Source organism: Leiobunum rupestre, chromosome 6, assembly GCF_980474605.1.
Source record: "Leiobunum rupestre chromosome 6, qqLeiRupe1.1.hap1, whole genome shotgun sequence".
Taxonomy (NCBI): domain Eukaryota; kingdom Metazoa; phylum Arthropoda; class Arachnida; order Opiliones; family Sclerosomatidae; genus Leiobunum; species Leiobunum rupestre.
This window is the reverse complement of record NC_143389.1, coordinates 32,660,514-32,683,178: the sequence shown is the minus strand read 5'-3', so window position 1 is coordinate 32,683,178 and position 22,665 is coordinate 32,660,514. Positions and strand designations below refer to the sequence as shown.

General features: G+C 34.5%; 4 protein-coding genes across 6 annotated transcripts in view; 2 read left to right on the top strand and 2 right to left on the bottom strand.

The window, feature by feature from the left end:
- Positions 1–22,665, bottom strand: part of LOC149940633 (lachesin-like) — a 305,656-nt gene that overhangs the window by 131,681 nt on the left and 151,310 nt on the right. The gene's annotated exons all lie outside the window — the stretch shown is intronic.
- Positions 1,177–2,620, top strand: LOC149940636 (ADP-ribosylation factor-related protein 1-like). Its single transcript, XM_090178794.1, has 7 exons — positions 1,177–1,521; positions 1,629–1,716; positions 1,816–1,898; positions 1,996–2,077; positions 2,148–2,218; positions 2,282–2,382; positions 2,464–2,620. Exons 1-7 carry the CDS (start codon positions 1,429–1,431, stop codon positions 2,552–2,554), a joined length of 609 nt encoding a protein of 202 aa, XP_090034920.1. The 5' UTR covers positions 1,177–1,428; the 3' UTR covers positions 2,555–2,620.
- Positions 3,075–5,316, bottom strand: LOC149940635 (diphosphoinositol polyphosphate phosphohydrolase 1-like). 2 transcript variants are annotated; one of them, XM_090178796.1, is made up of 4 exons: positions 5,065–5,316; positions 4,255–4,410; positions 4,112–4,190; positions 3,075–3,784 (listed from the first exon to the last, which is right to left on the bottom strand). In XM_090178796.1, the coding sequence occupies exons 1-4, from the start codon at positions 5,161–5,163 to the stop codon at positions 3,672–3,674; spliced, it is 447 nt and encodes a 148-aa protein (XP_090034922.1). In that variant the 5' UTR covers positions 5,164–5,316; the 3' UTR covers positions 3,075–3,671. The 2 variants fall into 2 exon arrangements, with proteins under 2 accessions (XP_090034922.1, XP_090034921.1); XM_090178795.1 differs by having other exon boundaries at positions 3,081–3,784; positions 4,106–4,190; positions 5,065–5,315.
- Positions 5,953–22,463, top strand: LOC149940634 (uncharacterized). The gene is made up of 6 exons (XM_090178790.1): positions 5,953–6,075; positions 6,178–6,593; positions 6,673–6,866; positions 19,270–19,368; positions 20,278–20,661; positions 21,006–22,463. The coding sequence occupies exons 2-6, from the start codon at positions 6,179–6,181 to the stop codon at positions 21,261–21,263; spliced, it is 1,350 nt and encodes a 449-aa protein (XP_090034916.1). The 5' UTR covers positions 5,953–6,075; position 6,178; the 3' UTR covers positions 21,264–22,463.

The following is a 22,665-nucleotide window of genomic DNA, read 5'->3' as shown; positions in this document are numbered from 1 at the left end:
CAGAAATTATAGCCCAGTGTACCGGTAACAAGAGAACCACACCACCGGAGGCCTATCATCATAATGCCCTACGCCAGCGTCCACAGCCCGGACAGGTGACAAAACCAACATGGGTAGTAGTACCCTACTACTGAAGGTCGCAAGCCGCTCTCCCAGCAGAAGGTTCAACAATGGGTTGACCAATTCGCCCCTTCGCACACAGCAGTGGGTTACATGAGCGGGTGCTCTAGCATCGGAATCCAGCACCTTAACTACATAGAAATCTCATAGGTAACTAGAATGCTGCCGCCTACGGCCGAGCTTGACGCCAGTTCGCCTTGAACCTTCAGCCAATGAGAGGCCGTAGAGTGGTTCCGCCAAGGAGGATAAGAATCCTCCTTGGTTCCGTTACGATAGCGGGAGAGAGGTGACGTCATTCTCTCCGGTGACATTAAATTCTTGGCAGAACCGCTCTTTGAGCTCTGATTGGCTGAGATCTGGCTTCGTCTGCCACGGCGTTTGGGCCATTTGCTAGTTACACGGCAGCATTCTAGATACCTATGAGATTTCTATGGGTGCCAAAGCCCTTAAGAAAAGGTGGACTAAAGGGGGACAACGGGCACACTGCGGTCCAGCGTAACCCGGCACGATCGGCACCGTAGATCCCAATGGGCTCCACAAAGCCGGGAAACCGGGCCACAGCGCCTCATACGGAGACCCGCCGCCCCACAGCAGGCCACCAAATCCGCCTAGGCGACAGGATGCCTGGCCCCTCTCCATTAGTTTGAGCTGAAGCTTAGTTTCCAGCCCTTACCTGACCGAAGTCGGAGGTCGGAGATCGAACCATTTGATCTCAGCTAACATCTCCCGGTGTGCCACCGCCCGTATCGCTTATGGGTTACAAGAGCCGGACCCCGACTCCTCAGTAAAGCCACCAGTTATTGAACACTCAGACCCCTTAAGGGCCTGTGACAACACTGCAATAGTCGCCTGCCAGCGGCTGCCGCCAATGTCACTTTTCTGACCCAGAATATCGGCCGGCCGCGTTGGTTTCAATTTGCCAGGCCGCCCCCTACATCTATGCCGCCCGGGGCCATGGCCCCCTTCGCCCCCCCCCCCCACGCTACGCCACTGTAACCATGGCAACCGAAATCGTAATTGTAATTCGAGAAGTATTATTCCCAATTCAATGGTTTTACCAGATAAAGTAAAGAGGACTATTTTGGACTCCCCCTATGTTTGAGAGGGTATTTAGAAAGAGCTTTTTAAACGGTTTGTAATTAATGAACGCAGCCAAAATCTGCCAAAAGGAAAAGTCGATATAAGAGATGTGGCATCCCTGCTTTAGCTGCAATTTCCACGATATGTTAGCAGTTTTAAAGGTGTTTAAGAAAACAGCCTGTTCACTGTGAAAAATATATACACATTAAGCCAAATTAATTTTTTATTATGTTTACTTTATTTTACGGTTTATGGAAATATATGTTTCAAAGAGATGAGTACTTTATTTTAATTTTAGGTTTGGATAATGCCGGAAAAACGGTAAGCCTTTGTCATATTGTATTACTAAAAGTAAAGGAGGAAATTTTAAGAATCAATGTTGGGTTTTTAAATTATGGGAATTAAAAACATTTTTTTTTTACTTTCAGACTTATTTGGAACAAACTAAAACAAAATTTTGTAAAAATTATAAAGGAATAAATCCCAGTAAAATAACTACAACTGTAGGACTAAATAGTAAGTGACAGGTTTTTTATGTTTGCCCCAGTATGCAAAACTGATCAAGTACCTTTTTTCTTGGAAGAACTTAAAAAATTTCTTATTAATATTTTTCAGTTGGAAAAATTGACATTCATGGGATTCGCCTTAATTTCTGGGACTTGGGAGGACAAGAGGAGCTACAGTCACTATGGGATAAGGTGATTTCCAACACCAAGTGATAAAATTATAATGGGATCATTAGGTTAGAGTTGGGTTTTTCCAATTTTTGAGACTTTTCAAATATCGTCACTATAGTATTACGCCGAATCGCACGCTGTGATATACATCATTGATTCTTCTGATAAAAATCGTTTAGACGAATCACAAAATGCATTTGGTAAGTTTTTTGTCACAAGTTTACTTTCTCAGAATCACACTGAGAAATTAACTTCATTATCATTTCTCAGACAAAATGATTCAAAGCGAATCTCTTCATGGGATGCCATTACTGGTATTGGCTAATAAGCAAGACATTCCTGTAGGTCTATAAAATATAAAACCTAACTTGTAGATTCCTGATCTATCTAAATTAATATTGTAGGAGTGTTTATCCGTTGCCGAAATAAAACAAGCGTTTCGTGACAGTGCTAGGAATATTGGAAGGAGAGACTGTCACACCATGGGCGTTTCAGCTCTAAGAGGGTATATTTTTACATATGTCACTTAATTAAACTACTTTAGGATTGCACAAAGACTTGGAGATAATACAAAGTTATTATTTAGGGATGGTGTGGATGAAGGAATAGAATGGGTGGTAAACTGTGTTAAGAGGAATTCTATCTCTCGTCCACCCAGAAAAAATGATGACACTTGAAGCACTATTTTCATGTTGTATATTTTGTAAATATGTAAAATATTTTCTCCTTTTCCAAAATAAAATATTCAAATCTTTTTGAAAGGGTTGGTTTTATCTTGCTATTAAAAATAGACCTTATAAATGGGGAATGGGATAAGGATAATTCCCAGATCTTTTTATGAAATATTAAATAAGAGCAGATGTTTGGTTAAGAGGGTTGCCACAAAATTTGAGATTAAAATTCCCTCACCACTTTAAAGAGATTTTCCCTGACTTTTTAAGGACAAAATTTTTATGTTAAATTTTACTTTTATCAGAAGTTAATACTGTTAAGCAAATAATCATATAGAGTTTTTCAGATAACTAGTAAAATTGCCTTCAAAAAGTGTCAAAAGAAAATTGAATTCCCTGAATTTTTACAAATTCTTAAAACTCGACTTTTTGGGCTTTTTTTTAAATTCCCCGACATGTGGCAACCCTGGTTAATAGAAATAACAGACAAAAATGATTTTTTTTTGTAAAATTCCACAATTCGCTTTTATTTTACACTTTCTTTTTGTTGCCTGAAACAATATCATCATAACGTAATTCCTTACAAAGTATTAGTTACGATATTATTATTATCAGGTAACATTTTGTAAATAGACTAAAGAATTTTGTTTTCTTTTGGACTGATAAACCAAAATTTCATTATTTTAAATACCATAGCTTAACATTATTTTATGTATAGAAGCCAAATTTTTTAAATTATCTATTTTTTCTTTCTGGAGGAAAAATATATATGTAGACCTTTCGCGATAAAAAGATTTGGGGAAATTTACCAGCTGCAATTGAAAAACTAAAAAGCTTTTTTTAATTCCTACATAATAATAATTATAATATCTGAAGGGTTTTTAACAAAAAAACCATGCATATACACCACTCGCACTTTTTTGTCTAAAAAAATATAAGGAACATGACAAAAAGAAAAGTCAACGATAAGAACCATGGCAACATTGACAATATTGGTAGTTAATACAATATGCATTATGTACAGTTAATGTTAGGCCTGCAGCTGTGCTTGGATCGTGGAAGCTTTTTTTTTATTGAATTTATTAAACTAAACAGGACCTCTGAAATATTAAAAAACGTTGTGTCATGGCACCTTTTCATTCTTAACAAGCATCTTCAAGTAATTACACTGGACAGGCCTATGCGTAGCGAGAACGCTAAACGCTTCTTGGATGGCAAACCATTTACGTTTACGACCTGAAAAGAAGAGGCAACAATAAAAAATAAGGAAATACAATAGAGTTTATTCAACTCCAGTTAGCCATTCTGTAACCATTGTAAATCAAAGGTTCGGGTAATTACCCTTGAAGTTTTAAAATAGCCCAAAGACAGATGGGAATTATTTTGTTTTAATCTCTCGGTCTCTTATTGTCAACCTGAATTGTTTTGGCACTCAAAATTTGGACATTGTTCAAAAAAGTTACCCCCTCAAGGACAGGGCTAGTGAAAATTTCGCAAAAATTTAACTTTACAAATATATTTTAACTATCATTGGGTCTATTTATGATAAACTTATACCTATACTTTTAGAGTCTTCCCATTCGTCCATTTCTTCAGTTACAATTAGAACAAATACGGATGTACGATGCTTTCTCTCAAAATTCTAAGAATTAAATTTATTTAATTAAATTAATTGCAATAAATGAGTTTCTGCAGAAAATCTTCACCTCAAAAATCCCCAAACAGCGCCCTAGGTGTCCCCTAACTCCAGCCTCTTCCATAGCTTCTCTAATTGCGGCAGCACCTGGTTCCTCACTTGGCTCCAAACCCCCACCAGGCACAATCCACCTATCTGGGATCCGACTGCTGGTAACCAACAATACCTTTAAAATATAATTTTTACAGATTGAATAATTTAAAAACATACTCTTTGAACAAGTGAATATAACAACTAGGCTGGAGTTACGCATTGAAGTTCATACTATGATATTTATTGATTTCAATTATCCTTTTAAGTTACATAGTTACTTAGTGGCGAATATTAAAAGTGCACTTAGCTGAAGGATTTCCGTCTGATAGGCAATTGTTGTGTTTAAAAAAGGGAAACCCATCTCCTTAGACGAAAATCCAGCAACTTAAGTGCACTTTGGACGTTGGTCACTAGGTGACTCTAAGCTAACCAATGATGCTATTAATAAAATTGATTAATTTCTTAGATACTTCAGTTGTGATAGAAATGAAGTGAATCATACAGGCCTTCAATATTGTACACTCAAATAATGAGGTTTAATATTCCCAAGGATATGTTTTCAAAGGGCTTGGCTTTTACTTTTGACAAAGATATGCTTAGCCTATATGAAACACAACACATTTCAGCATCCTTTTTCAAAACCCTTAATTTTTTACTGTATGCGAGTTTTTGTTCCATTGATTACTTTGGTAACATGAAAATTGCATTCGTTTTTGGTGTAAAAAGTGCAATTTTGGGGAATTATTGCTCTTTATATATTTGGCCTTGCCAAGGCTCGAGTCCTTACCTCGTTCTCGTCGTCATTCTTGACGCATAGGCAAGCTGCTCGCTTACGAAAGCCATCTTCGTCGTAAGTACGAGTAGAATTTGGTTTCTCTTTTACCATTTCTAACGTAGGATCTAAGTACCGAAGAATTTGAGTAGCTTCTAGCCTACTAAATCCATTATTTTTCACCTGACAAAAACAAGAAAGCGAGAACCACAAACACCACGATCGTGGAACATCGCCATCTTTAAACTGTACCCACAGACTATCGAAAACGAGAATAAGCCATTTTACCGTACAGTTTTGTCCAGGGAAATTAAAGTGTGTAAAGTCGGGAGAATTCTTATAAGAACCAAAGACTATATAAGCTATATAAGCATACCCAGAGGCTAGGTGGACCTCTTCCCTTCTGGCAGAGAGAATTCTGCCTCTGGCAAGAAAGCTCAATTATCTTTCCAAATTGACGCGTCTCTGACCATTCTGCGAAACTAGTAAATTAATTTGTCTATAGGAAAGATTAACGAAATTACATTGCGTAAAAGCAGGGAGAAAATTATAGAATTTTGGTATGAAAGGTTTTCAAAGTTTATTTTATGAAATAAAATATTTAATTTTATATTATTATTTTTATTGCATTATTATCCACTAGCTTTTTAATATCATGTGTTATTTATATTATGATTGTGACTAACCAATTTAATTTTGGCATGGAAATAGTTCAGGACAATGTTATATTTTTCATTTCTAAGCCATTAAATAAGAAACAGATGGTATTAAAACCAAATAATAGTTTAACGTTGCGTTTATTTCAATAATATTAAAATTTTATAATTTATTGAATAAAATCTGGCACTCCTGTTGGAGACCTTGCATTTACGGAATTATTTTTCTTTTATCTTCCGCAGAGTTGCGTGACTGTCGCGGCTTGACAGAAGTTGGATGCGGTTACTTTTTCTCTCCTCGAAGAATCGTGCTTTTCAATGAATTAAACAAAACGTTGATCCCGTAATGCGATATTTTTATTGAATATAAGTAAGCATATTTTTTACCTTTTGCATATTATTCAACAAAAACAGCAGATTTGAGCTTCTGGTTTCTATACCGGTATTTGTTTATTGTTGCATTTATTGACAGAATGCCATCCAAGTTAGACCAACTACAGCAGCAGTTCCGTCAGCGGATAGATCAGCAAAAAGAAGAAAAACTCGGCAGTATTAGACCGCGAATTTACAATGAAAACCAGCAGAGAATTCTAGAAAGAGTATCAAAAAGTAACGGCCAATACACCTCGCAACAAAATGGCAACTACTCCAGTGGTTCCATGGCTTCTGTTAATGGTGGAAACCCAAGCGGTTCAATGTCTTCAAATCCAGCCAGTACCCTAGGAGTTAGTCATCCACCCTCACGGAAAATAGGCTCAGGGGTGGATCGCTCTCGCCCACTCAAGCCAATGTTGGTCAAACCAGCAGTTGGAAACGGGCTCCAGCCTCTGCAAACTGCTGAGCAGTCTGAGGCTCTTCAAACCAACTCTCTACAAAAGGCAACGACAGGTAAATATTTTTATTAAAAACACCTTATATTTTATCAAATTCTAAGAATTAAACATTTCTATAATCTATTTATTTAAAGGATTTGGTACGATGGTTTTGAGTTCTAAACCTAGAACGACAAGTTCTTCGGTGCCTGGTAATACAGTTTCTAGCAGGATTGCTTCTCCACCGAGTAAAACTGCCCTTGCACCAGCCACCAAAGTAGAAGTTAAAAAAACTGGTGCGGGTAACAAAGTCATTTCGACAACAGTCAAGCCAAATGAAATCATGAAAGTGAGTACATTTTCAATTATCCTTGATTTATTCTTGTTTGATTTGAAATTAGGACTAGCATGAATCACAACCTTATTTTATAAATGTTGCGAAACAGTTTTATACCCTCCCTCCCAGTTTTTTAAATATAAATAGTATATAATTGAACTGGTGCATGATATATCCTTTTACAATGATTTAATTACCTGTGTAGTAATTTTCACTATTATATATCAATTCTCCTTTTTTTCAAATATAAATAGTTATTTTTAAAGTGAACTTTTAAATATTTGATAGAACCAGTTACAATGCCATTGTCAGTTTAATTTCACTTAATTTCTTAATTACTCATGTAGTAATTTATTATAATTATTTCATATCAATACTAGCCACCCACAGATACTGTAATTTTTATTGCAAACTACTTTTTAAAAAATGCCATAGAAGACTACATACACTGTTCACACCTAAAATCCTCCCTAAAGTTTGATTAAAGTTAGGTCAACCTTTATGTCGAAATATTTACGACTTCATTTCCATAATTTATTTCTCAATAATTTACAAATCCCTATTGTCACATCCTCTTTTCGTTTCCACATCCACAATTATATGAAATTTTTTTGGCTAATGGGGCCAACAAAGTCATGTATTGAACGTTTTTTTTTTCGCGACTTCTAGTCTAGCTTAATTTTTGTAAATGTGGCAAAAAAAACAAGTGGAAGAAAACTGTGTAGGATTTTCTAGGGTTAAAAAAGCTAGCGGAGGCCGGCTTTTCGCCTTATTTGGAAGAGACATCCCACTTAGAACTTTAAAAGGGTGGTGGTAACAGTAAAGGAGCTGGTTTTATGGCCAAACTTTTAGGGTGGAGGGCAACCCAGCCGGGGGACACCGTTTGAGTCATCATAAAAACACATTTTTAAAACTAGGCCCCGCAATTCAGTTCGTGGTTGTTCGGGTAAACTCCGTCAAAGATTACGCAATCTTGTGTGTCTATAATATACGGGGATCTTGTACGTTGTTTAATTAGCGTAGCAGTGAGCTGTTTTGATATTTTATTTCGTTAAAATTCGAAGGTAGTTTCGCCTAGGTATGATTCATACCCGGGGAGTGATCGTGTCTGCAGGTACTACTAGAAATCATAAGCCTGTTGCCATAAATCGTAGATGCTGTTTCATTTCTCAAAGCGTATGATTATAAATTTGAACACTGCCCCAGGACGAAATTTATATTTCTAACTCTTATTTTAAATTTTCAATCCCCCTAATTAAGCTATGCTAAAATAAATTAGCATAATTTTAGAATAATATTTACCCAGGGCCGGACTTTGAGATCCTGGGCCCATAGGCAGATAAACCTGGAGTCTGGGCCCCCTTTTCACGCGCTGCATTAAGTGCATTTACTCTTATCCCTGGAACTAGGCTGTGCCTGAATTTCCCTGATTCAGCGTAGAAGTCTGAGCTCTACGGTTATATTACTAAATAAAAGCTCTTAACAATCGTCGACTTAATATGCGATAATTATGCAACATTGCGATTTAAGGGTGCGTCCGTAAACTGCCAGGCACAAATTTTGGTAATTTTAAAACAAAATCTTCTACCAAGGAATTTCTCCAATATAAATTAAGATTGATATTATAGATTTATGACTTCGAATACAGTAATTACGGTAACTGGAGGACCCCTAGGGCCTAGGCGGAAATACGGCACTTGGTTTACCCATAAGTGCGTCCAGTTACCTCTCTTCCGAATGCAACATTTTTATTGAGACTGAGAGCCATTTCTGGAATAACCACATTTTTCGTGGATTTAACACAGTCGTTAAGCCTAAAACGTGCTCTTTGCGTCGTGCGTATTTTTCTCGATAGAGCTGTACATTTCGAGTATGAAATCAATTCAACGTCACTCCACAGGGAGCTATCAATAACTAACTAAAACGAAGGTGTAAATAATTAGCCATTTTAATTTATGTAGAGCCGCGAAAAGCGCTATAGCTGCAGGATTTGGGTCTGCGTTTTTAACGTTTTATAATAACAAATCGACGGCTTAGTACGTTACTTCATGTGAGCTGTAAAGGTTAATTAGTTTTAATTTGTAAGAAATGAGTTCAACATTAAACCAAAATCAAGAACGAATTTATTTCTACTTAGGTAGAACAGGGTTGCCACACGTCAGGGAAAACCGGTAATTTTAAGCATTTGTAAGAAGTCAGGAAATTAAATTTTAACTTTTTAAAGGTAATTTTACTCAAGTTATCTGACAAATTCTATGATAATTAATTAGTTCCTTTAAAGTTTTGCTGATTTTTTTCAACGTTGCAATAATACTTTTGTACTGAAATGTAGGTTGATTTCAATTTATAAACTTCTGATAAAAGTAAAATAGAAAGCTAAAAATTGTCTAATTTTGGTTTTAAAAAGTCAGAAAAACAGGGAATAATCAGAGAATTTTAAACATGTTGGAGAGTTGTAATATGAGACGATTTTTAGCGTTGCCCAATCCCACTCATGCTCGAAGAGTAAGCTCCTTTGGGACCTTTCCCCAGTATCTCATTGGTTCCCTAAAGCTTACGTGTTGCGACGCCATTGAACATTTCCTCCCTTTCGTGTCTTGGAGTAATTTCGACCATGATGGCCGCGGATCGTTTAATAATCAGCTAGTCATTCTCCCTTGGTATAAATAAATACATCCTCGCTCTGTTAAAAAAAAAATTATTGATTAAACCATAAGTAACATAATAAACATAAGTATGGCACATAACGAAATCGGTTAATGATAGTCTGACGTGGAGTTATTAGGAAATAAGAAGCAGCGTTTGTCAGAAGTACGATAATTATCGTACACGTCGATAATTTCGAGATAATTTTGGGACGAACGATATTTTCAATGGCGTACTATCGATAATTCAGCTCACGCGTACGATAATGTTCGATAACTTTTTTAATTGGCTGAAAACCAGTTTAAACTGAGATTTTTAAACGTAACTTTTCAATCGGTCGAACTTGAAGTGTTATTAAAAAAATTAATTTCACAAGTTTAACATCACTATTTCACACACAATTTAAATCTACTCCCAGTTTTCAGGCATACGATAATTTGTTCTGAGATCGATCATTTTTTGGCTGTGGTACGATAATTTGAGTTTCAGGAACTGGCCACCCTGATAAGAAGTTTCCGAACAGGAAACTCGTCCCTTCCTACTCTTACGTTGGCCAAATAGTTGTTTAATTTGATGGCGATAAATTTGAAATTCGAAAATTACTACCTTTTGAAATGGTGCCAGTGTTTATAATAGTGATTTTTATTTTTAGATTCAATAATACATCACTATTTTCCAAAAGTAAACGTTATTTAGACTTTTTGAAAGCATTTAAATCTTCATTAGGCATTGGCTGCCGGCCAAATACTAGTATAGATCTTAAAAGAAATTGATTTGAAAATCTTCATCGGTTCATTGTGTAAATTGGCGCGTGCTTGCTCGGAAGGGATAATCTTATTGGCTAAGACAAATGCAGATAAATATTGCTAAGCCCACGTGATTCTATTTTATTATCAGAATAAATAATTGCACGTGCGACGAAAAAATGGGCGATATCATCGAGATTCACGCGTTTTGAATTTAAAAACCCTTCCTTTTGACGGTTTTTATTTTGGAGCGAATAATTTCTTTTAGCGTCTATAGGAGCAGCTCGCGGAGAATTGTCAGTCCGTTAATGGTTTACGTTGTCATTGGCGAAACAGTCTATGTTGCTTATGATGAAACGTATGAAATTGATATTAGCTGTTGTTTTATTCCGCAGCAGGCTTTTAATAAATCGGTTCCCTTAGGAGGGCCATGCTGGTTTATGCTTAGGCATTAATTTGTTATTGTTCAGGCGACAGCCCTCCTAGTGTGTCCAGACAATAGCGAAAACTTAGTCGTGCGAGAGAAAGATGTGTTTTTTATACAAAGTCCCCCATACATTGTAAAATCCGGCCCCCGCGCCATTCTCTATAATATGAACGCGGCATAATTGCTAAACCGGGGCGCAAAATGGTTGAAGTCAAGCAGCGTTACCAGTTCCTGAAACTCAATTATCGTACCAGGGCCAAACAGTTATCAATTTCAGGAATAAATTATCGTAAACTGACGGTAAATCTACATTTTGTGAAATTACAATTGTTGATAACATTTAAAGTTCGACGGATTGACAACTTACGTTGAAAAGTCGTACTTTTTTCAGTGTTGGGCACCGCTCATCTCTTTGTGAGCGGATTTGTTATTATGAGCGAAAATGAGCGGTAAAATATCTTTTTAAAAGAGCGCATAACAAAAATGAGAGGACCGCCAATTTTACCGCTCAAAAAAGGAGCTGAAAGAGAGGAGCGATAATTATACCGCTCAAAAAAGAGCTGAAAGAGAGGACAAAAATTTTACCGCTCAAAAAGACGTGAGTGTGAGCGGCTCTTTGACGAAAATGCCCAACACTGCTTTTTTCAGCCAAGTTAAAAATTATCGTACATAATCGTACGCGCAAGCTGAATTATCGAAAAATGCGTACGATATAGAGTAAAATCGACATATGTCGACGTCACCCATGCTTTTTCCTATAGATAAGAAACTGCCCTAATAATGGCGGTCAGAGTCCAAACCTACAGAACGATACTACTCTATAGTACGCCATTTAAATTATCGCCGTATACGATAAATATCGTATGTCTGGCAACGCTGAGGTCAAGCAACTGTGGTTAACCCTCATTCTTGGATTAATTAATCCAAGCCTCATTAGAGTATACAAAAAGTCAAAAATTGAAAGACTGGCGTCAAACAAGTGTAAATATATATACGTAGGGAGAATGGGCTACATAGTGAGACGATACGGGGGGGGGGATACCGGGATCAGAGTCTAGAACCCCCCCCCCCGACACGAGAGGGGAGCAAGAAAAGTCACCCGGGCGGAACCAATGAGAGACGTGGCTGATTAGGGGGAAGGAGCTTACTGTTAGAGCGTGGGGCCAAAGTTAAAAATCGTTTTAACCGAGTCACTCTCCCCAAGTATAAATACATTCTGGCGAAAACTTAAGCTTTATTTTCTGCCATTATAAATTTTAAGTAATAATAACAATAATAATATGTTAAACTACCGAAAGAATTATTGAATGGAAATTGTCAATAAGTGAGGCTACTTTACCTATACCGCAATGTACAAATTTAAACAAAAGTCATTTATAGTACTATTTGTCAATTTTAATTATATGACAGGGCTGACACACGTCAGGGAAAAGTCAGGGAATTTAAAGTATTTGTAAAAATTCGGGGAAAAGTCAGGGAATTCAATTAAATCTATTCTTGGCACTTTTTGAAGCTAATTTTACTCAAGATCTATGACAAATTCTATGATTATCATTTTGGAAGCCTTGGTACGTTTAGTCATGCCGTGCTGAGGCGTATACGTAGGCGCACGTGATAATTTGTTTATTATGCTTGGTTTGAATTTTGCTTTACGCGCGTTAAAACGCTTGTACGCCACAAAGTTGTTTCGCGAGCTAGTGGAAACCAAGACTAATGTTGCGTATTTTTATCGCTAGAGGCGCTTAATTGACTTATGCTATGATGACTTGAGGGTCAAAACATTTTAATACCTCTGGTTCGTGCGCGGGTTGTAACTGCTTGATTAAGAGAGATGGTGATTAGTCAATTATTCCCCGTTTATTTCGCGTTCTTTATTTTTTTTCGTCAGAAAAGGCTTATTTAAAGAACTTTGAAGTTGAACTATTATAATTGCGGCTAGGCGGCGCCTTGGCCAATTTACAACCAGACTTACTTCAAAATTTAAATACAAATTCCAAGAACGTGAAATTTCTTTATTTATCTAGAAATAAATTGTCACACTCAAATATATCAAGTGTTTATGTTCCTTTTAAGCGCATTTTTAAAATACTTTAGGCTTGTTAAGTCTTACTCACAGGGTACTTAAAACTGTTATTCTAGCTACGATTAAAATAGCGATTTTATTTTATGTATAAAAGTTTACTTTCACCGAAGTCTGACTTCTTCGTCGTCATTGTGAGCACTCGCCCATTGAGTCGGTTCTACATGGTGTTTCAAAAGGTAATGCAAAAATGCAGATGTCCTATAATTCCTATAAAATCCTATATGTTTAAAAATGTCCTATAACATCCTATATTTTTAGCAAAATCCCTAAAAAGTCCTATAAAATCCTATGTTTAAAAATGTCCTATAACATCCTATATTTTTAGCAAAATCCCTAAAAAGTCCTATAAAAATTAAAATCCTATGTTTAAAAATGTCCTATAACATCCTATATTTTTAGCAAAATCCCTAAAAAGTCCTATAAAATCCTATGTTTAAAAATGTCCTATAACATCCTATATTTTTAGCAAAATCCCTAAAAAGTCCTATAAAATCCTATAATTTTGATATTTTGCCCATTTCAAATCCCGCCACTCAGTTAAATTGCTAAATTTAGCCACATGATAAATTCATATATAAAGCCATTCTATAGTCTATACTTTTGTTATTGTTAACATGTTTAGCTACTTGTATATTTTTGTGATGAAATGGTTCAATAGTTTCTTTTTTTCAAGTGAAAATCCAAGATTTATTTCACTAATTATAGATTTTGTTTTTTAAACGCATAAAGTTAGTAATTTAGTCCTATAAAATCCTATAATTTGAAGGGGACAAAATCCTATAAAGTCCTATAATTTGAAAAAATAATTATATAAAGTCCTATATTTTTAGAAATATAATCCTATTTTTCCTATAAAAAATTTGAAGATTTGAGTGGGGGCCTGCCCCTGTTATTGGTAAATTTGACTTTAAAATAATGATACTTGCAATTTAATACAATTTTTGCATAATTTGCTTATATTTTGATAAGTTTATTTATTAAAACACGTTCTTTTGACTTCTTAATTTGTCTGAAACAGACGTTAGATCATAGGCGCTACCTTGGAAAAGCTAGCGCCGTTACGCCACCTAGAATAGCCCAATTAATAGAACATAGTAGCAGGGCCCCCAGAGGTCCTATAATTCCTATAAAATCCTATACTTTCAAAATGTCCTATAACATCCTATATTTTTAGCAAAATCCCTCAAAAGTCCTATAAAAATCCTATAATTTTGATATTTAGCCAATTTCAAATCTAGCCACTCACGAGGTGACGACCCGAGGTGGTTCTCACCGATTTTTTCAAAGTTGGGGGATTGTTAGACCTAGATGTAACATGAAACCAGTTAAAGGGAAAAGTTACGCTGGACTTCCGTTTTGCCATGGCAACCAAAAATGTTTATGACAACGTAAAATGAGAAAAGGTCTACGTAAAATAACATGCGAAAATGACAAATTCTAAGGGTCCCGGGACCCTGTGCAAAACTTCAATAAATCAAAAATAATAATTATTTTTAAAAAAGTTATAAAAATTGTAAATTTTACATTTTTGGATTACTTTGGACAAATAGGGGGAATAAAAACCATTTTGGGTGAACTCGAGCTAATTAAATAAATAGGTCTAAATTTTAGGTATAATACAAAATATTTGTAAAACTTATGTCGTGATAACTGCCATATATTTTCGCCGATAAATCTTAAAATTTCTACATTACATTATCTGAACGATGTAAACAGATTTTTAGATTTCGATAGAAAATCTACGCCATTTTATAAAATGGCGGATACAAATATAAATCATGGTGCAATAAGTTAGGTAATTTGTATCCGATTAACCTGAGATTTTCTACATTACATTATCTGAACGATGTAAACAGATTTTTAGATTTCGATAGAAAAAGACGCCATTTTATAAAATGGCGGATACAAATATAAATCATGGTGCAATAAGTTAGGTAATTTGTATCCGATTAACCTAAGATTTTCTACGTTACATTATCTGCCCGAATGAATTCGTACTATAGATTTTAATAGAAATCCGACACCATTTTGGAAAATGGCGGATATCAATAAAACTCATCGTGAGATAAGTTCCGTAAATATTCGTCGATTAATCAGAAATTTTCTACGTTTCATTATCTGCCCTAGCTAATTTGACCTATGGGTTTTCCGATAATAATCCGACGCCATTTTGAAATATGGTGGATATAAATATAACTTATGATGCGATAACTGCCGAAATTATTTGTCGATTTTCGTGAAATTTTCAACATTACATTATCTGACCGAATAAATAAGCCACTTACACTGTGATCGAAATCTGACGCCATTTTACAAAATTGCAGATATCAATATCTCATAATGCGATAACTGCCGAAATTACTTGTCCATTAATTTGAAATCTGCCGTTTGCAAAATAGCGCATAACAATGTATCTCTTGATTGTTATTAGAAAAATTATCGGAAAATTTATTTAAAATGGGTATATTTCGGCAAATTCAAATAATATTGGATGATAAAATGATGAATTTAACCATAATTATTTTATATTAATCCAATGATATAAGAACTTATCCAATATTATTGGATTTTGCCGAAATGTATTAAAATTTACCCATTTTATATGAAGTTTCCTATATTTTTTTATAACAATAACAATACAGAATTTATCGCACCAAGGGATACATTGATATTTTGAAAAACAGCGTATTTCTCTCAAAAGAAATAGGACTAATATACTCGGTCAGAAATAGAAAATTTCAGAATAGTTGACGAATAATTACGGATCTTCTCAGACATGCGCCATTTTGCAAAATGGCTTCGGAATTCTTTCAAAATATTTAATGAAACAGAAAAATTCAGATTTATCGTCGAATAATTACGGAACTTATATGACGGTGAGACATTTTCACACCCGCCATTTTGCAAAATGGCCTCGAATTATATTAAAATTTATAGGATTAATTATCTTTAATAGGTAATGTAAAGTAGAAAATTTCAAGTAATTGGACAAATAATTTTGGCAGTTATCGCATTATGATATCTGCCATTTTGTAAAATAGCGTCAGATTTCTATCACAGTGTAAAGGGGCTTATTTATTGGGTCAGATAATGTAATGTTGAAAATTTCACGTAAATCGACAAATAATTTCGGCAGTTATCGCATCATAAGTTATATTTATATCCACCATATTTCAAAATGGTGTCGGATTATTATTAGAAAACCCATAGATCTAATTAGCTCGGGCAGATAATGAAACGTAGAAAATTTCTGATTAATCGACGAATATTTACGGAACTTATCGCACGATGAGTTTTATTGATATCCGCCATTTTCCAAAATGGTGTCGGATTTCTATTAAAATCTATAGTACGAATTCATTCGGGCAGATAATGTAACGTAGAAAATCTTAGGTTAATCGGATACTAATTACCTAACTTATTGCACCATGATTTATATTTGTATCAGCCAGTTTATAAAATGGCGTCGTTTTTCTATCGAAATCTAAAAATCTGTTTACATCGTTCAGATAATGTAATGTAGAAATTTTAAGATTTATCGGCGAAAATATATGGCAGTTATCACGACATAAGTTTTACAAATATTTTGTATTATACCTAAAATTTCGACCTTTTTATTCAAATTAGCTCGAGTTCACCGAAAATGGTTTTTATTCCCCCTATTTGTCCAAAGTAATCCAAAAATGTAAAATTTACAATTTTTTTAATTTTTTTAAAAATAATTATTTTTTTGATTTATTGAAGTTTTGCACAGGGGGGACCCTTAGAATTTATCATTTTCGCATGTTATTTTACGTAGACTTTTTATCATTTTATGTTGTCAAAAACATTTTTGGTTGCCATGGCAAAACGGAAGCCCAGCGTAACTTTTCCCTTTAACTGGTTTCATGTTAAATCTAGGTCTAACAATCCCTCAACTTTGAACAAAATCGGTGAGAACCACCTCGGGTCGTCTCCTCGTCAGTTAAATTGCTACATTTAGCTATAGGATAAATTCCCTATACCAAGTCATTCTAGTCTATACTTTTGTTATTGATAACATGGTTAGCTACTAGTATATTTTTGTGATAAAATGGTTAAAGGGCTTCTATTTTTTAAGGGAAAATCAAAGACTTATTTATCTAAATATAGATTTTGTTTTTAAATGCATTAAGTTAGTTAATTAAATGGCATATATAGTCCTATAAAATCCAGTAATTTTGTAAAAATAGTCCTATAAAGTCCTATATTTTTAGAAAATTAATCCTATTTTTCCTATAAAAAAATTGAAGATTTGAGTGGGGGGGCCTGTAGTAGACTTAGGGTGAATATGCCACCACGTCGAACGTAAAAGCAAAAAAAGTGTTAGGCCTAACGGATATTTTAAAAGTCGGACATTCAACGTCGCGTCGTTTTTTCCCCGAGTTGAAATCAGCCTTACGTGGTACTGTCTATAAAAGTTTCTCGTTTGGTTAGTTCAATTTGGGGAATTTATTGGGCCCTAACCGAATCTATTGATTTGAGTCGCTTTCGCCCGAATTTTTTCCAGCGATAACTCTTCGCTAACGACGGGACGGAAGGAGAGTTTCCTTCATCGTTGAGAGATTATGTAGGCGCCGGCTTTCAATAAAGCCCCGCTGCCTTGTTACCGATAACAGGCGCCCGTGAATTTCGCACCTATTTCCCGTCGATCGTTTCCTAAATAGATCTCTGTTCGTGCTCTAGATCATTCCGACGATTTATGCCCCCGAGAGGAGTTTTCTTTCTTATTAGGTCAAGTCCGCTACGCCTACCGCTTTTTATCGGAAATTTATATTTATTTCCCCCTCGAAAAGTCGTTGCCAATGAAATGTTCGCCATACCTACGATTCGTTTTGTTAACTTTTAATGATTTCTTTTTTTTTACTACGGCGCATTATGGATAGCGTCGGAAATGTTACTCGGGTAAAGGGATAAATTTCGTAAATTTTGGTTTCGGTTGACACCATTGCCAAAGATACAGTGGCCCTTGTTTTAGTAACCATGATTTAAATTAAACTAAGATTTAAATAGCTAATAAATTAGGATTTAAATAGCTAATAAATTAGGATTTAAATAGCTAATAAATTAGGATTTAAATAGCTAATAAATTAGGATTTAAATAGCTAATAAATTAGGATTTAAATAGCTAATAAATTAGGATTTAAATAGCTAATAAATTAGGATTTAAATAGCTAATAAATTAGGATTTAAATAGCTAATAAATTAGGATTTAAATAGCTAATAAATTAGGATTTAAATAGCTAATAAATTAGGATTTAAATAGCTAATAAATTAGGATTTAAATAGCTAATAAATTAGGATTTAAATAGCTAATAAATTAGGATTTAAATAGCTAATAAATTAGGATTTAAATAGCTAATAAATTAGGATTTAAATAGCTAATAAATTAGGATTTAAATAGCTAATAAATTAGGATTTAAATAGCTAATAAATTAGGATTTAAATAGCTAATAAATTAGGATTTAAATAGCTAATAAATTAGGATTTAAATAGCTAATAAATTAGGATTTAAATAGCTAATGAATTAATATTTTTTATTAAATTAACATTAAATTAATATTTTTTATTAAATTAACATTAAATTAATATTTTTTATTAAATTAACATTAAATTAATATTTTTTATTAAATTAACATTAAATTAATATTTTTTATTAAATTAACATTAAATTAATATTTTTTATTAAATTAACATTAAATTAATATTTTTTATTAAATTAACATTAAATTAATATTTTTTATTAAATTAACATTAAATTAATATTTTTTATTAAATTAACATTAAATTAATATTTTTTATTAAATTAACATTAAATTAATATTTTTTATTAAATTAACATATTTAAATTAGGATTCGAATTATCGCGGAAATGATCGAAATATCGCAGAATTAAAGTGAAATTAATATTAAGATATTATTACCGTGCTTTTTTTGCCAAATTATGTATGAAAACTATTTGATATATCTCCGGACTATAGTTTGCCTTTTGGCCACTAGTTTTATAAGTTTTGATTCGAATGTTCCGACGCCACTAGCTTTCTTTGCTATACAGTAGTAACACTCCGTAGCTTTGGCCATGGCCGCCATTGTGGGCGCGAATTTTTTATAAATAGGAAAAAGCATGGGTGACGTCGTGTGACGTAGAACTGCCACTACTCTATAAATACGCAAAATTGAAGAGCCTGATTCTCTGATTTCAACCTCAACTTAAGTTATTAAAGCAGAAGATCCTTTCACAGGGATAATACCATTAGAGGCCCACTTATAAATACCCGAAGACCTACCAGATGGCGTGAACAGTCTAAAACTTAGAAATGCAAATTATCCAAAACTATAAAAATATTAATATTTCTGTATTAACAATCGTTTTCAAAAACTCTAAATTGGCGCCATAGAGGATAAATAAAATAATTAAATTCGAGCCTCTACAAACTTTGCTTGAATCGATTGTTTCCCTTGAAGCAAACTAATGACTTTCCTTTATGCTAATAGGTGACTGTAGAAACTATCAAGAAGGCTACGCCTCCTTCATCCACTGGTCAAAGCGTTACCACCACTGTCAAAACTACCATTCACAAACGGACAATTACGGTAAGAGATCCATATCACCAAGAATGTATATGTTGAGACAATAAACCAGAATGTATTCAGGTTAACAGATAATATAACCACCTCCCTCCGCCTTTCATTGTGTAATCTTAACTTCGTTTTCCATTGTGAGAGCGCATGGTTACAAAAAACACCCGAATTGTTCGGAATTGGTATACAGCTCTGAAAATTTGTATACACGTGCCTTGAACTATACTCTCGACTACCTAATTTTTATTTTTCAAATAAAACTACTGGAAAAACTTTTATAAGCCAAAACACCCGCTCGTTGCCGAGGAGGCGCACATCTTCATTTAATTGTTTTTTTAAAATGTCATATTTTAAGTTTCACCGCATCTCTGCAACTTTAGATATAAAAAAATGGTAAATCGCGTGTAGCTCGGGTGGTAAAGTTATGGATTTTTTTTAATTAGGCTTAGTTGTGGTTGCCATGGAAGTTCGATATAAAAAAGATTAAATCTGAAGAAAGCGGGAAAATTAAAAGAAAATATCTCGATGTAGTTCCATATCAGGTTTTAAGCAGTACTGTGACATCACCAAAAAAATTTCATAACTTTACCACCTTTACCACCCGAGCTACAAGCGTTTTACCATTTTTCCCTATGGAGAAAAAGAAAAAATGCGGATTTTTTGCTTATAAAATTTTATCCAGTAGGTTTTTTTGAAAAATAAAAACTAGATAGTCGGGAGTATAGTTCAATGCGCGTGTGTATCAATTTTCAGAGCTGTATACCAATTCAGAACAATTTATCACCATGCGCTCTCACAACCAGTGTAGGCAGATAATATCTTCCCGAAACCATAAAAGCAGGGGTTTCATATTCTCTAACTAACTGAATACATTCTTCTTTTAACAATGACAGTTAAAATATATTTTAATAATTCAATCAGCCTGTCAAAACCACTCCTTCAATTCGAAATGGACATTCCTCACCGCTGACCAATTCCACTCCCAAATCAGCCACTGCAGCGACCCGTCGTAGTCCGTCCTTGGCGTCTGCGGCTCCCAAAAGCACTTCGGCGCCATTGGCCAACAGAACCAGGATGTCAGCTCCCGCCATTAAGAGCTCCCCGGGGGCCATGGACCCCAACATGGCGCAATGTTCCATTTGCTCCAGGAACTTCGCCAAAGATAGGATCGAAAAACATCAAACCATTTGCCAAAAAACCTCGATCAAGAAGAGAAAACCTTTTGACACCACCAAAATGAGAGTCAAGGGAACTGAAGCTGAGACTTTCGTTCGTAAAGGTTTTCATAAAAAGGAAGAACCCAAGGTAGGCCACGAGCAACAGTCTGCTAGTTTCATTTAATTCTACCATATTGGGCCGAGCGAGTACCAAATTGATAGAGCCAAATTTGATGCTAGATGTGACAAGATATGTTTAACAGCTGATCTTAGCCAAATGATGAAGTAGCTTATAATTAAATTTAAACCAAAATATTACAAAGTCATCTATTTTGTTGATCAGAAAAGATACTTATTTCTCTTAAGTTTTTTATTTTAATCATGCATGTCCGGTCCACACAAACAAAGATTTTGGATCAACTATAATAGTCTTTACTTGCTCGGCCATTAATCTTGAAATTCGAACAGCAATTAATTCTTTCAAATTCGTAGTCGATTAAGAAAAGTACTTGGAGAAGCAAGCATGAGGAGTTCATCAACAGCATTCGTCAAGCAAAAATGGTGCAGAAACATTTAGAAGCGGGTGGTAAGCTGTCGGACCTACCACCACCCAAACCGTCTGAGAACCCTGACTACGTTCCATGTCCTCACTGTGGCCGCAAATTTAACGAAGGCGTTGCTGAAAGACACATTCCTAAGTGCAAGAACATACTTTCCAACAAGAAAGCCCCTCCTGCTAAGAAGAAATAAGCTCGAGTACTAGGTTGCGTTATTCTCTTTAATTCACCTTGACTTGACCTTGGGGATTTTCATATCTGTGGGAAGCTCTACCAATAATTTACATAACCATCAGCAATTTTGCAACATGTATTAACATTGTTGACAATGTCTTTCAAACTTATGGACCCAATCAACTCTTTTTCTGAAAATGATTAATACAGAATGCTAGAGGTCATTTCAAGGTCGTATGGGAAAACGCAACCTATAACAGTGATTTTGATGAAGTATTTTTAATTTATCAAATTCTAATTCGATAAGAATCAGGCTTAGGCCAAGGCTGTTTAAAAAAAATTTGGTCTTATTGACAGGCACAAGGCCCCATGCACCATGAGATTTTGTAGAGGGCTATGGGCTGGAATAAGAGTTAGAAGAAACATTGGGGGGATGGCATTTACACTACTATCCAACTATATATATATCATTTTATTCAGTTCCTTTTTTTAAAGCGCTTAAGTTAATCAATACTTATAAACTAGTTTTTTAGTTTTTACATCTACGTGCCAGAGGCTTTTTTATACTATACTAACAAGAACATATTTAAGTAATTGAGAATATAGGTGTTTATCCATTTATAGACTGTATAGGCCAGACTGAAAGCCACAATTCAAATTGAAACGGTTATGCTCAAACTAAATTAAGATTTTAATCTTAATCTTTCTGAAACTAATTTTATAGAGGTTTTCCCAAAAAATGGTGAAAAACCGAATCCAGATGGCACCATACAATTGTGAAAATAATTTGTTTCAATTTGAAAGTTTAACTCAAAGGGAGTAGAAAATAAATTAGAAAATGTATTGCTAATATGCGCTACAACTTTTTATTAACGTAACTAGCGCTAATCTCTCTTATGTTTGTTTAACCTAGTGGCAGAAATGTGAATTTCTTTTTCCAACATAAATATGGAAGCATATTCTCCCTTGAAAGGTAGACTCGTACATTCTCAGTAACGTAAAGACGTTCTTGATACTACATATATATGACGGTTAACCTTGATGATACGTGTCACATTGTCCCATGTAAATATATATATATATTTGTACCGGTGTTGTTATCTAAAATAGGTCTGTTTTATGTCGTTCTGAAAATGTTACAGGAATTATATTATACCTAATCATGTTAAATCTGTGGATCTCTATCAATGGTTACCAAGAATGGTCTGATTTATTTTTTATTTGTATACTAACAGGGTAAATAAATCTTCTATATTTCGTATCTATATCGTCATTAAATAATCATTATGAAACATTCATAATAATACTTGGAATGAATCAATGGGAGCATAAACTTAATGGAAAAATATACTTCTAACACGCTAGAAGAATATTGCGATTACACTGTATTACCAAGAACGTATTTAGGCCCTTAAGAACCT

Coding starts and splice junctions, on each gene's coding strand:
- LOC149940636 (XM_090178794.1), top strand. CDS start 1,429: ATGTTTACTTTATTTTACGGTTTATGGAAATATATGTTTCAAAGAGAT. Junction 1,717..1,815: donor TACAACTGTAGGACTAAATA/GTAAGTGACAGG, acceptor AATATTTTTCAG/TTGGAAAAATTGACATTCAT. Junction 1,899..1,995: donor TACAGTCACTATGGGATAAG/GTGATTTCCAAC, acceptor TCGTCACTATAG/TATTACGCCGAATCGCACGC.
- LOC149940635 (XM_090178795.1), bottom strand. CDS start 5,163: ATGGTAAAAGAGAAACCAAATTCTACTCGTACTTACGACGAAGATGGC. Junction 4,411..5,064: donor AGAATGACGACGAGAACGAG/GTAAGGACTCGA, acceptor TATATTTTAAAG/GTATTGTTGGTTACCAGCAG. Junction 3,785..4,105: donor GGAAGACTCTAAAAGTATAG/GTATAAGTTTAT, acceptor TCTTCTTTTCAG/GTCGTAAACGTAAATGGTTT.
- LOC149940634 (XM_090178790.1), top strand. CDS start 6,179: ATGCCATCCAAGTTAGACCAACTACAGCAGCAGTTCCGTCAGCGGATA. Junction 6,867..19,269: donor AGCCAAATGAAATCATGAAA/GTGAGTACATTT, acceptor TTATGCTAATAG/GTGACTGTAGAAACTATCAA. Junction 20,662..21,005: donor ATAAAAAGGAAGAACCCAAG/GTAGGCCACGAG, acceptor TCAAATTCGTAG/TCGATTAAGAAAAGTACTTG.